General features: G+C 41.0%; 4 protein-coding genes across 10 annotated transcripts in view; 2 read left to right on the plus strand and 2 right to left on the minus strand.

The window, feature by feature from the left end:
• Window positions 1-202, plus strand: part of LOC132794068 (cell adhesion molecule Dscam2) — a 47,364-nt gene extending 47,162 nt beyond the window's left edge. For 5 of the 6 annotated variants that reach the window (XM_060804298.1, XM_060804301.1, XM_060804300.1 and 2 more), the window contains exon 32: window positions 55-202. In XM_060804298.1, the coding sequence (XP_060660281.1) occupies window positions 55-202 (148 nt within the window). Of the gene's footprint in view, window positions 1-38 lie in introns of all 6 variants that reach the window. The other variant, XM_060804303.1, reaches the window with a different exon arrangement.
• Window positions 203-1,900: 1,698 nt separating this feature from the next.
• On the minus strand, window positions 1,901-8,401 carry LOC132794069 (ceramide transfer protein). Of its 2 annotated transcripts, XM_060804304.1 has the most exons (10): window positions 8,247-8,401; window positions 7,584-7,888; window positions 6,922-7,314; window positions 6,716-6,864; window positions 6,579-6,639; window positions 3,467-3,691; window positions 3,165-3,396; window positions 2,897-3,099; window positions 2,697-2,832; window positions 1,901-2,630 (listed from the first exon to the last, which is right to left on the minus strand). In XM_060804304.1, the coding sequence occupies exons 2-10, from the start codon at window positions 7,863-7,865 to the stop codon at window positions 2,503-2,505; spliced, it is 1,809 nt and encodes a 602-aa protein (XP_060660287.1). In that variant the 5' UTR covers window positions 7,866-7,888; window positions 8,247-8,401; the 3' UTR covers window positions 1,901-2,502. The 2 variants fall into 2 exon arrangements, with proteins under 2 accessions (XP_060660287.1, XP_060660288.1); XM_060804305.1 differs by lacking the exons at window positions 6,579-6,639; window positions 6,716-6,864; window positions 6,922-7,314; window positions 7,584-7,888; window positions 8,247-8,401 and adding an exon at window positions 4,707-4,784.
• Window positions 8,402-8,528: 127 nt separating this feature from the next.
• LOC132794070 (uncharacterized) lies at window positions 8,529-10,103 on the plus strand. Its single transcript, XM_060804306.1, has 2 exons — window positions 8,529-9,692; window positions 9,915-10,103. Exons 1-2 carry the CDS (start codon window positions 8,742-8,744, stop codon window positions 10,101-10,103), a joined length of 1,140 nt encoding a protein of 379 aa, XP_060660289.1. The 5' UTR covers window positions 8,529-8,741.
• A 415-nt stretch (window positions 10,104-10,518) lies between these two features.
• Window positions 10,519-11,761, minus strand: LOC132794072 (uncharacterized). The gene is made up of 3 exons (XM_060804307.1): window positions 11,386-11,761; window positions 10,906-11,311; window positions 10,519-10,837 (listed from the first exon to the last, which is right to left on the minus strand). The coding sequence occupies exons 1-3, from the start codon at window positions 11,702-11,704 to the stop codon at window positions 10,519-10,521; spliced, it is 1,044 nt and encodes a 347-aa protein (XP_060660290.1). The 5' UTR covers window positions 11,705-11,761.
• Between the last annotated feature and the right edge of the window lie 2,110 nt (window positions 11,762-13,871).

Raw genomic sequence — 13,871 nt, forward strand, 5'->3', positions numbered from 1 at the left:
ACGTTGTGTAAACTGTTAGTCGCTATAAACATAATTAGAACCCTGTACGTTTAGCATATCCAACTATCCACCAAACTATCAGGACCATATAAATCCACCAGCACGTTTTTCGGATGCCAACGACAAGACGAAGACACAAACGTCGCCACGTATGCGTGCCAATCAGAAACTACAGCGGGAAGCATTCCAAATTAATGTCTAAAATACAGATATGTATACATATAATTAAAAACAACTTATCACATAATTTTTAAATCAATATGAATACACGAAATTAAACAAATGAAAACTGTTGACTACAAATCGATAAATATTTGAACAAAATTGTAAAATTTGTTGTAAAATCCACCCAAAACATTAAAAGAATTGAAATGAAAATCACATGATATTGGTGAGCAATTTAAAACACAGATAAGGTACACAAACACATACACACACTGAGCCACACAATGTACTTCAAACTAGAGCTGCATTTCTTAACAAAATGAATTGTTAATAACGAGCTAATACTAATTGAATAAATATTGAAGAAATAAGGCCATAAAATTAAACTATTTACAACAACAAATACGAGTAAAATGAACTTTTTCGAACGCACTTTGATTTTACCCAAAAGAAAGTAAGCAACAAGAAAAATAAATATAACCAATAAGACTTATTTACATACTGATTATGCTTAGTTGGACTTGAAAAGCAGCATATTTAATAAGTTTAAACAATGAGAACAACAACAAGCATTAAGTTACATATACTTATATTTATTAATATTAATGCATTATGCATAGACTAATGTTAAGCATTTAATGTAAAGAAACAAGTTGTAGGACGGACAAACAAAAGTGGATCTGCGGCAGGCCGCATTTAAAATGTTTTGCATAGCTAAGAGAACTACGAAGAACTAAAAGGATAAGGTATCTCGATGACATTCTTAATTGCAGAGCATAAACACTAGTCATAATCACAATAACAAAAAAAGCGAGATAATGCATGAATGATAACTATAGTAAATATATACAAACATATAGTGAATAAACAGAGACACGCATTCACATGCACACGAACACAAAACACCCAAGTATTTGTAGTAAATTCAGTTGAATTTGTATGTGTTTTCCTCAATTTTTGCATAAGTTAAGAGAAAAATGAAATAAAATGTTAGCTAGTTATTTAAATGAATTTAATTAATTTGTAAAACCAATACCAAATATGCATGAAACTGTTGTATATAGCTGAGAATCGATATATGAAATATGAATGACATTTAATTATATAAATCATAAAGGATTTAGTGGAATATTTAGAACAAGCCAAAGTCGTAAACCAGCATGCATTTTCATAGAACCAGAATTTAGCAAACTTTTATAGAAATTCAAAGCAGCTCCAGCTAATCCGATTGTTTGCCAAATTATGAACCACATCGCAGTTAGACCGACAGACAGACACAGATAAATGATTATATTTTGCAACAGCTCAAAGATGAAACCAAACCAATTCTACATGACAATATCATTAAAGAAAAGAAATACATTATATATTATAATATTGATAATGAAAATACGATTTAATGGCAACATTGTAGGCAAAACTAACTAACTATAAAACAATCTATTCAGACATTGTTTCTTTCGGCTATGCAACATTTCAGACTGCACAGTTTTAGGCATTTACAAATTCTGAAATTAACTTGGTTGTAAGAATTTAAAGAAAACGATAACGAAATCGAAGTCAAAACGAAATGATAGAAATGACATAAAGTTGTAAAACTCATCAGAAGATATACTTATAAACAATATAGAAAGAAAAAAACAAATACAAAAGAATACACAGTTTATGTACATTTGTTTGTGTACAATTTGTGGTCGAAATACATGGCATGAAATATGGATAAAAATGCGAAAACTTAAGCAAAAACTTTTGGTCTTTTATTTTATATTTAACTGTGCACCATTTCTTCAGTTTAGTTAACAATAAATCGCTTTTATTTACATTCGACACTTTGAAAATGTTTGTTGATTGTTTCGATAAAAAAAAATGAAGAACACAGACTTTTTAATGTAGATTCAGGCGTATCGAAATGAACAAAACTTATATTATTTTTCTCATTCCTAAAAAACAAACATTTCTTTGTTGCAATTTTTGCATTTAAAGCATTTCAATAGAGCTATAACACAAGGAGAGCGCTATACAATGATTGTGTTTCGTGCTTGTGTTGATGTGTGTTTGGGCTTTTGTCTGTTTCCATTTTATCACTTAGCAATAACTTAAGGCTAAACAGGTTTACTTGGATTACAAAATGAACATTCTAACATTTCACTTAAAGCACATTTACACAGTAGAGAGTAATGGTAGTAGGATTATTACGAGGGGTGTTCAAAACACAACTCACAACTCTTAACGTGTTGTTGCTGCGGCTTAGAAAATAATTAGACGACGACGATAAACACATAGTTGTTTTGATTGGTTGATCTGTTGATTGATTGCTTTGTTGCTTATGGCAAAATTTCAGAACATAATCGGTTTATCCTTGCACTGGTCTATCACATAGCCGGTAAAGCGTTTCAGAAACTTGGGATATTCACGCTTATAGACAGCGCGTAAGGCGCTCGCTGGTGCCCAGCCACCGGGATTAACTGTGGAAATCGAAAAGTTAAGCATTAGTATACAAAGAGAACGCAAATAAGTCAAACACTACCTACCCACAGAACAGTAGGTCACTTTGCAGGTTAGATCGTCTCGACTTAGCGGTTGACCCTTGACGTAGCCATCCGGCAAATGTGTTTGGCAGGCTAATATGACCGTCAGAAAGATGCGCACGCATTTGCCATTCTTCGACTGTCGTTGTAAGAGACACAACATTAATAATATATTAAATACAATTGCTACTTTCTAAGCTCACCTCCTGTTTGGCATACTCCGTGGAGTTATTGCAGACAACCCACATATCGCGTGTGTCAGGTTCGAGGCCGTCGTTAATCTTTCGCATGTGCGACCAGAATTGTGCATCACGCTGGCTGGCGGGCCAAATGCGTTTGTGGGTTTGCAGAAAGAGCAACGTGTCCGCTGAGATTTTCTCCAATATTGTGCAATCCTCAAGAGTAGCTGAAATGTTTAAATATCATTATTGGTGACTGCTCTTGAGCTGCGTGTCTGGTTAAAAAACTCACTCTCCCAGTCGTTGCGGAACTCGGGCATAAAGAAATAATGACACATTTCGCGCGCCGTCACACCCTTGACTGAATGATAGGCCTTGAGAGGATCCATGACCATGCCGTTGACCTCCTCTTCGCGTTTGTACATTTTGATTTCGCCCTCATCTGCAAAGATTTGCCAGCCATTGCCATCCTGACCAACACCTTCACGAGCTTTATGCAGCTGCTCCTTGCACACGCGATCAATCTATAAAATTCAAAATTGAATTAGACGCTGCCACTGATGGGATTCTCTAAGTGTACAATTTCCGGCTTACCTCCGGCCAAAGGGCGTGAGATTGCGCCTCGGCACCAGTGCCAAATTCCTCCCGTGCCTCCTCGCCCTCGGCAACGGCCTCGTGTGGAACATTGACCAGAGTCTGTGAGATTTGCGATTGCAGTCTCAGTTTAAAACGCAGCTGCATGTCCTCCTCGATTTTCTCCAGGCCCGTTTCAACAGCATCAAAGAACTCATCCTCGGGCAGTGTGGAATGTGGACCCTCCTGTCAAATCGAAAGAGAATGTGCAGTGTGGATTGATTAGCAAGTCAGACTGTGTGCGGTATAAGTGAGTCAAGTTTATCAAAAGCAATACTTGAATGGAAGGTTCGGCCTAATTAATTTTAATGACGAAATCGCGCGCGTTGAACTGGCCGAAAGCCTAAGAAATGCGAAACGTGACGCGTTTAAATTAATAGCGTATCCCAAGAAAAATCCCAGCCAACATTGGGATAGCTCGTTGGACAACACCAGCATACCTAATTGATTGAGCATAATAGACACAACTCATATCTTAAAGGCGCGCGCTCTATTGTGTCATGAATATTAAATACGAGTCGGGTCTTGTTTTTGTCTGACGCTCATAAATTCTATCGTTGGCGCGTGTGTCTAGAGACTCGGTATTTGTTTAAATGAAATTTATTAATTAATGCGGAAAAGCTTTAAAAGGTTTACTCAAGCATATCCAACAGGATATAAGCTACAGACAACAGGATACAGGAAGTGGGCCAACTATTGAAGCGATGAAGTCATTGTCGCGACCATAAATCGTTACACGCGCTGCTTACCACGCTCCTTGAACAGCACTGAGCGCGAGTAAAAGAGAGAGTGAGCAAGCCAGCGAGAGAGAGCGCGTGCAAAATATCTGAGGTCGAGAGGGCAGCTGGCTCTGTGAATGCGAATGCGGAATCACAGCGGAGTCCTTCCGTCAGGCGCGAGCACGCAAAACAAACTGTTGCTGGATGGCCCCAAAAAAGCAACAAAGCACCAGCATCTCGTTAACTGACTCACTAGCAGAGAGAGAGAGAGACCGAGGCGAAAGAGGCACGAATACATCAAGTGAGAGAAAGAGCGAAAGCACGCAACAACAAAAGCTTAAAAGCTTTGAAACGAAAGGATTACAAGCACTCGTATAATAATAAATCAATGTGTTGGTGAGAATTAAACTGGGCCGGATTATTTCTCACGGAGCGGAACATATTTTTTTTGAGGGAGCCTTGTGTTAATATGGGACACATACCACATTTTTTTTGCCGTGCTGCAGCTTGTAGCCGCAACGCCATTGAAACCGCACCGAGGGCATATTTATTTGTATTAATAAAGCGCGCACTAGTTAACCAAATGCAAACTTTGCTAATTTGGCCAAGAGACCGCAAGCAACCACAATTCAACAGTTTATTAAAGCTAACAACAGTAACAAAATAACAAAAAATTCACTATTGTTTTTCGTTTTTGTTGTTGTTTTTTTTTTTTTTTCCACAATTTGTTTATGTTCGCAACACGATCGCTGCCCGCCGACTGAATAGACTTGACTGACCAATGTAGTCAACTAACAATCGAGTCATACGCAACGAGCTAAATAAATACTACAGCCATATTGTTGCTCTCTTTCGCTCTGTCTCGCGATGACCAGCCCAAGCTTCACTTTAAAGCCAGCCTCAAAACAAGAGCTGCAATGGTTAAGAGCGCAACACCAATATGGTACACTCTTTTTGCATAGGCGTGCAACAAAATCGCGATAACAAAAGAATGCATGTTTGTAACAAACGTATACTTGATATTATTTTAGTTTTCTGGATAACTTAATTCAAGATATTTTACATTGTATACAAACTTTATAAAACAGACATCAAGTCGATGGAACCGGGTTCCCTTAACGTAATAAAGAAAAAGCCCCTAAACTGTCTGTGTTTATTACAGGTTAAATATGATACTTTTTAATCACATTTCAGCAACTTTATAAAATGTCATGATATTTAACTTCAATAACAAGGAACAAACGTTGCTATAACACCGATAATATCGCGAACAGACTTTTTTAATTTTATGGTAATGGACCTTTAACAAAAGAATATCAGAATAAATGCATAAATATGAATATGAATTAGCTTCTTGACTGGAGCAAAGTTGAAATATTTCACATAATACGAATTTGTTATAAATTTGGCTTAAAATTTCCCATATAAAATATTTGAAACGCTAAACAAATCATTAAAGTAACCTAAAGTGTCTTTCAGTGAGGGTATAATATTATTACCAAATAAATATGGACGCTTGCCAAATCAAGTAACAAAGTAAACTACACATGACCTACTATTATTGGCTCTTTGAAAAACTTCTGCAACCTCAAAGTGTCCAATAGTTTAATGTTAATGTGCCCTGAGTCCAATTTGTTTGCGCTTGAGCTGTCAGCAAAGTGAACGAACTCGCGTTCTAGTAAATTCAAATGAAGCCCAGCAAGTGGAGTCAGTGAAGGAATACTTGTATGGAAAATGGAAATAGAAATGACAAAATAAAAAGAATTCATTCGGCATTGCAATTGAATTGAAGTAATAAATATTCCACATACCCATGCATATAGAGAAGCTAACTCTCCATACTGTCAACGTCAGGCCAATTAAAGACCTGCGGATGTAAACAGTTGGACAATTGGACAAGTGGATGTGGTAGCAATTAAAGCTTGATAAGAATCCGAAACATGACATGGAATCAATGCAGAACACACGACTCAATAACACGACTACCACTATAATTAGATATCGAATGAGGGAGCACTTCTATAAACAGATCAACAAATTGTTTAAGTAATTGCACGGCATGTGGCATACTTGGCCCGTACTCTGAAATTGTAATACAATCAACCGTCAACAGACACATCGTGCTTATTTTTGGTAAATTGTAAACTGGTTGGCAGCGAGAGAGACGGAGGTGGGAGCCATGCCGTCTGGGCGTGTTGCAAGTGCCTAACGTCAACGAATTATGACAGCGTTTCTCTATTGTTGATGTTTACAATTTGCATATAAAACTTTTTCACTTAGACGCACAATGAAATTGGCCATGAGCGCGTTTCTGGCCGAAAGACGCGTGTGAATTTGCTCAACTGTTTGCTTACCTCAAAGTCTGGGCCGGGATATGATAAACGTTTAAGTTTTTCAATTTCATCCATGAACTTTCTGCAAAACAAATGTCAAACAATTTGAAACTGACACAATCAAAAGTATTTTAGGCGTATTTACAAGGTCAACCTACTTATTCTGTTCCTCGGCGCGACGACGCTTATCAATTTCACGCTCTAATTTGCGTTTCCATGATTCATCGTTCTCAGCTATGATTTCCAGGCAATGCTGCAGGGTGCTCAGCACACCAGTTGTCGTGGCTCGAAACGTGATGGACTCACCCTGCAAAGACATCAATAGTTAGTCAGACGGAAAAACTGTTCATGAAAACAGTCTCACCTTGAAATCAATGGGCTTAAGGCCATCGCCTAAATCCAACGGCTGTGAATTGGTTTTGTTCACCTCAGAGCAGGCATCAAAGTAGCGTTGCAGTGTCTCAATTTGGCTAAAGAGTATATCCTTGAAGGTCTCCAGTTCGCCGACCTTCTCGCGCAAGTTGCGTAGTGTTCTCTTCAAGCTGCCGCCACTGGCCAGAGAAATTGTGTTCGATTGCAGTGACATTGTGCTTCCATGGCGACGCAATGAGGTAGTGTCTGTGCTGCCCGTGCCCTCCTTGTACAGCTGTAGCACCTCCACCCAATGCATGCGATCCTCGCTCGTCTCGGCGCGCAGACACCAATTATTCAGATTGTTGACGACCACGTCAAAGCGCAACTCATCGGACTCGTGGGCCTGCAAACAAAGCAAACATGAATCATTGTTTACAATACAATAAAAATAGATTAAGAATAACCAATTGAGGGACGCCCATCAACAGGGCGGACATCAATTTGGTTTATTTTTGTCACTTGTATGGGGCATGCTGATTGTTAGTGGTGGCGACATTCGAACGTTAATTGATTGCGCTGCATTGATTGCGCTGACGACGCTGCTACGTTGACCTCACACAGCTGACGCCCATTACTTTTTGATTAGTTCAATTAAGAGCACTTGCTACGCACCTTAATGGTCGCCTTGGATAGACTGATGGCGCCACGACAGCCAAAGTCCGACTCCGACTCAGATTTGTAATAGGAGAGCGTACCATCCTTAAGGACAATGTAACGTGGCTGCCATCCATATATGTAGTTGGTCCATTTGCTCAAATAGCCCCTCAACTCGATGCTGTTATCCAAATACTCCTCCTCTTCCGAGGTATCACTCTGGGAGCCGCCGCCAGTCACTGTGGCATCCGCACTGGGCAACGGCGGACCAGTTGTCGTTATGTTGTCCAGGTCGTCCATGGCAATACTCTGTGTTGAATTACCTGCGGGCGTGGGTAACAAATATTTAATCACTAGGGCTCCACAAAGATTAAATTATATTGCGCCACGTCCACGTAATATAAACAAAAACAACAACGACAACAACAACTACGACGACCACGCCGGCTGCCAATCATCTGAAGCGGTGAGCTTGCGATAATACACAATTCATCATTATCAAACAATGGTCCGATTCTGACTCAGTGAAATTTGTTGTTGTTTCACTGTTATTGTTGCTGTTGTTCTAATTTGGCGTTGACCGGGTTGGTGTTGCCTTTGTTGCTGTTTTTGTTGTTGTCCAACTGTTGTTGGTATTTTCCTAGGCTTGATGAGTATGCCTACTTTCAAAAAGAGACTCACCTGCCACAAGCGTATTACACTTTTCAGTTGCTTTTTTCACACATTTGTGGAGACGCCGCTGTCCTGCTGGTGCTTATGTTTCTGCAAACTTTGTAAATAACGCAAAGAAAGCACCTTCGTCGGTCGCGTACGCGTGATAAAACACGCAATCAGCTGTGCGAAATGTTATCGATATCATCGATATAACAACATCGATGCTATGCGATGAAACTACTCTCATGCGCCGTTTACAGTGTTGCAAAGCTGCATAACTAGTTGACAACCGCCACATCGTTCATTCAAAACGTCAACTCGCAGAAAGTGTTAATAATTAATTTGGAAATAGGTCCATTTTGCTGCTGACTTGACTGGCTGCACATATGCGAAATTTTATTCTGCGCATGAACAATAAAGTGCCTATCATATTTCAAGCAAATTAAAAAAAACAGGGGCTTTCGGTTTTGTTGTTCCTTGACTCAAGCTCAGAAAGCTTCCAGTTGCGACAGCATTGAAAACATGGGCGATCAGAAGATAACGAAATGTGACGCAGAACCGGCGAGTTCCCCCTTGCTGTTGCCCGACGGCTACTCTTACTTTCAAGACGGCATTAAATGGGTATCGGATTTAATGGAGATCGAGGACTCCGACGCCGATTGGTTAGTGGACGCGGAATTCATTTGCAAGCGGATTAGCGATGTGATGAGCAAAAAGGATTGGATCTACAAGTCTGTGCTGGAGCACCTGCTAACCACGGCCACGTTTTACAGAGGCTCCAAGATCGACGTGCCGCTCGATTTCGAGCAGTATTTACGCTTCCAAATGCCATTCCATGTGACTCCTATCTTCAATGCTTCCCAGCCGGGCTACATTAATCTATATGCGACCAGCACGCATCCGATGATTACGAAGGGTTATGTGAATCCGGAGCTAGTTCAGGTCCTTCTACGCGGGAATCTGCGTGATGCCATCAACCAGCTGAAGAGCGTCTACTGCGACAGTAAAGTGCACTACAAGCTGAGCTATCGCACTCATGAGATTGGAGATCAGGGCTTTGTGCACGAGATATTGGCATGTGAGCAACGCGACGGCGGGATGCCCAGCATCATATCCTTTGTCTTTTTGCCGGCACTGCAGTTCAAGTTCTCTGAGTTTCCTCTGCCCTCGTTTGTGCCCTCCGGCCCCGCCTGGGCGCACTGCAACAACGTCTACTACTGGCTCGCCCTGCTACAGGTGTATCCACAATATGACAATCGTAGCTTCTGTCCGTACGTGCCGCGCATGCAGTTCGTGCAGGACGATCGCATGGTCAAGTATCGCAACGTTTTGCGGCTGTTGGTCAAGATCGGTCTAGGCAACAATATACCCGACATCTCTGATATATTCGTCATCAAGGGACTACACTTCTTTCGCTTACGCTACAGCATGAGCTGCGACTGCAATCTATCACTGCCCACGCTCTTTATGGAGGTAAATACTCAAGGAATAGGTGATGAATATTTAAATAGGCAGGATTGAAGGGTATTTTAACTTATTATCAGGTGGTAATTACATATATTGACACAAAGATCATGCATAAAGGCTTATGCTGGTAGCTTTCTGTGAATTTAATTAGGATTCGATAGTCAGTTGATTGGTTTTTTTTTTTGTACAGTACTACAGGTTTTACATCTTGTTTTTTTTTTATTTTAGCTTCTCAACATACACACTAACATAATTTACACGGATGCAACGCATAAGCTTATGGTGTTTGGCAACTGCCAGCAGCATTCGATGCAGGAGGCGCTAAAGCTGGACACGATTGCACGTAACGTATCCATGTTCTATTACATGAACTATATACCCTGGGATCGGCTAAAGCAAATGTTTGGCCTCATTTGAAGTCGCTTCGTATCAAATATCAAATTCCATACAGTGTGGACGGCTCACATTGCGTATACGCGATAAACAACAATAGCGTATCTTGAAGAGTTGTTTTTTGTTTACTGCTGGCTAAACAGATGTGCCAGCTGGAATTTTTTGTAATGTCTACATCTCTCAATTTTCATATGTTTTTGCAGTTTCAACACAATCGAATGTGATGCGTGGGACTTGTTTATTTACAGGGTATATAACAAATAATGCGCTAAGAGTTAACAACATGGCCTACAAGCTATTCAATAAATAGTTACAATACAATACAAATAGTTACAATTATAATAATTTGTTAAATAGTTAATGACTTTCAATGTGCACTCATTTCAGCAACAGAACGTTGCTTGTTGACGCTTAAACTAGACGAGGTCCTGCCAATCAATCACATGTACACCACGTTGCGATTGAGCTCCTGTTCCTGCTGATCCTGCTCCTTATTGTTCGGCAGCAGTACGGCCTGCTGCTCCTGGTACTCACCCGCAGGCCTTGCTGTCGTCGTACTCGTCGTAGTCGTCGTCGTCGTCTTCGCTGCCTTCATTGGCTTTGCTTGAGCACTGTACTTGTTGGCCAGCGCCTTGAAGATGCTCTTGGGACAGGCCTTGTAGTAGGGGAAACATTCACCAGGCGCCTGCTTGCCTTCACCCACATGCTGTGCACGCACATACTCCGGTATGAGCTCGGCAAAAGGCGACTTTGTAACCCTTAAAACACCAAAGATAACAACAATAAAGATGATAATTTAGAATATTAGTTAGCTTTTGCTACTCACGTGAGAAAGAGCTTTGTCATCTCGCCAAAGACGCCAAACTTGTCCAAGCTGCGCGAATGCATCTCACAGATAGTGCGCAGCAGACACGCCTTGCCATCCATACCAAAGGTGGCGAGGAAATCCTCAACGACGCCATAAAGCAGCACCCGCTCGCCACCATGGAATATGTGCTTCAGACCAGCTGGAAGCTCTGGATAATTGAGCAGCTCCTCACGCACCTTAAAGGGTTTCTCATCGGAGCTACTACGTTGCTCACTGAGATCACGCTTGCGCCGCTGAATATGCAAATAGCGTGAGACATACTCGCCAACCATTTGCCCTGCGCCATGGCCAAAGGATCTGGCGAAGAAAGGCAAATCACCTAATGGGTTCTGATTGTCCGTCAGTCCGAGCTTATCGAAGTCAACTGGAAAGTGCATTAATTGAACAATCATACGTAAATTCGATTGAAAGAGAGAGTGATGAATTGTGTGCACTCACTTGTCACGGGGAAACTTATCGTCAGATTGGAGAAGAAGCCTTCAGGCGGATGTCGTACCAGTGGCATGGCAATTGTCGGCGTAAATGTGAGCGAGGTGCCCGGTGGCAGTGCCAAGCGCCCATCGTCCGTAATCCAAACAAGACGCTTTTTACGTATATGCGGCGCATTAGCCTCCCAATCCGATTCTGCTGCAACTTGCGCCTCGGCGTCCGCCAGCTGTGTGGCCAAGGCCTCATTGAGCGCAGCAGCTGTGCGTATTAGACATATCAGGCAACAGATGAGCAACCACAGTTGAGGCAGCAGCTGGGAGATACGCATGCTGCAATAAAGAAACGAAAGACTTAGGCAACAAACTTGAGATTAGCCAAATAACTGCAAGACAATTGCCATTTGCCATTATTTAACTGTTGTATAACAGCAACAGCAGATCTTAAAAGAGAATGCACATTAAAAACGCGATCTCGCAACAGGTTTGCGACACATGTATAATAGAATCATTCAATCGAGTTTTGGGGAAGAAAGCCTCGACTGCCTCTTGGCTTCGACTTGGCGGGCCAATTTTTGTTGTTAAAGCACCGTTAGCAGCACATTTAGTTTACATGCTCTACAATTTGCAGCTTAGCAGATTCATGCTCAAATTCAATGTCGAATTGTAAGTCAAATTCGAATTGTTGCAGTGCGTGGAAAGCAGTGAAAGCATCTCCTAGCTAATCGATATATAATTCCTTGCACAAACCTGCCTAACGACGCATTTCGCCCAAAATGGAACACTTTTTGTGTTCGACTGGTCATCAGCAAATTTCTCGACGCACTTTTACCACCCATACACAGAGAGAAAAATTAGCATATGAACACGATAAAGAATTGATGCCCAAATTAAAATTCCATTTTAATCAACTATTCCACAATTAATGCAGATTTTAATTGTAGTAGTAGTAATAATATAAGCACTATATTTCTATATGTTGATAAAACAGTTTTTAAAGCAAGATTTTTAATCTTGGTATCAGCATTTTCTACTCGTATTCGTTGCAAATGAAGCACATGGATTGGGAATGGGAAATCGATTGATTTTTTCGCACTGTGTACACAAAGCAGGCAAACTCCACCTAGAGCACTGGCACAGTTACTTAGTAAGAGGATGATGCAACTTGGCAGTCAGCCGGTTGCACAGCATTGCTGCCACCTAGCTAAAGCAGTCCACCCCAACCCATGCATTCTAATGCACTTTCCCAGTGCCGCCAGCTTGACCAGGCTTGAGCAACTGGAACTGCCTGTTTGTTATTAACTGGTTCAAACCGCAGGCTCAAATCAATATTGATTAAATGCTTTGCGCTTTGCATGGCAAGGGTTGTTCCAGCAAAGCAGAGCGAATCAGCGATTCAACGATTTTCTCTGCGCAGCCACGCGAATTATATGCAAATAATGTCCAGCCTGATGGCAGATGATGAGACTAGACAGAGGGGAGTGGTCATGACTATGGCCATGACCAATGATTAGCCACGAAGTTTGACAGCCATGAAAGAGAAATTGGGTCGCAGAATCCACAGCGAGCACACACATAACGAGAGAGAATTTGTAATTGCTGTCAGGGCGCACTTTTAATATCACTGTCAAAGCAACAAATGTTTGTTTGAGATTGTTAATGTTGCTGTCGCCGATTGTTGTTGCAATTACAACGCGTCAGACAACAAGCTGGCAGACGAATGACCAATCTCGCTGTCCAGCTGACCATATGCGGCTGAAGGATAGCTTTAATTTCTGTAGAAAATCAAGAGCAAACGCCTTGAACATCAGCAACAAGTGAACACGCAACAAATGTCGGTGTGGTATGCCACAAGTGAAAAGCTATGTAAGTTTATGGCGAATTAGTACCAGCTCTTCAATTGGAGCACATGACATGCATGCATACATATATAGTATACTCGTACATAGTATATCCGCAAGTTGTATTTTATTTCCTGTTTGACAGCCGACGAGTCGATTAACAAAATTCTTTAATGCACTGCGAAAATGAAAATGAAATTCGGGTTAACTGGTTTTACAAATTTAAAATTGTAATTTAAGCAATAATTTCACGCGTTAAATATTGGCATCATCGACAACATGCCCACTCTCACACACACACACACACGTACAGGCAAATCCTGTGCATACTTGTGCGCGCGGTCGCAACAAGTTCGTGCCCTCAGTCTTTTGTTTTATGTGCGCGCATTGCACCACCCGCAATATCGACATGGCGTTGCATAGCTAATTTGAAACGGCCAACGGCAATGTTGATGACGACGATGATGATAGTAATATAAATTGGGAAAGGCAAAGGAAAGTGCAAGTGGTGGCCATCCGTGATGTGCATGTGATATTGAGCCCGAACCAAAAATTAAACAAAAACAAAAATCAATCAAATTCGTTGATGAAAACAAGCGCTATAGAAAGTCGTTGAATGTCGTTAGCATAACAATTGAAAAACAGCGAATTTGATTGC

Source organism: Drosophila nasuta, chromosome 3 (assembly GCF_023558535.2).
Source record: "Drosophila nasuta strain 15112-1781.00 chromosome 3, ASM2355853v1, whole genome shotgun sequence".
Taxonomy (NCBI): domain Eukaryota; kingdom Metazoa; phylum Arthropoda; class Insecta; order Diptera; family Drosophilidae; genus Drosophila; species Drosophila nasuta.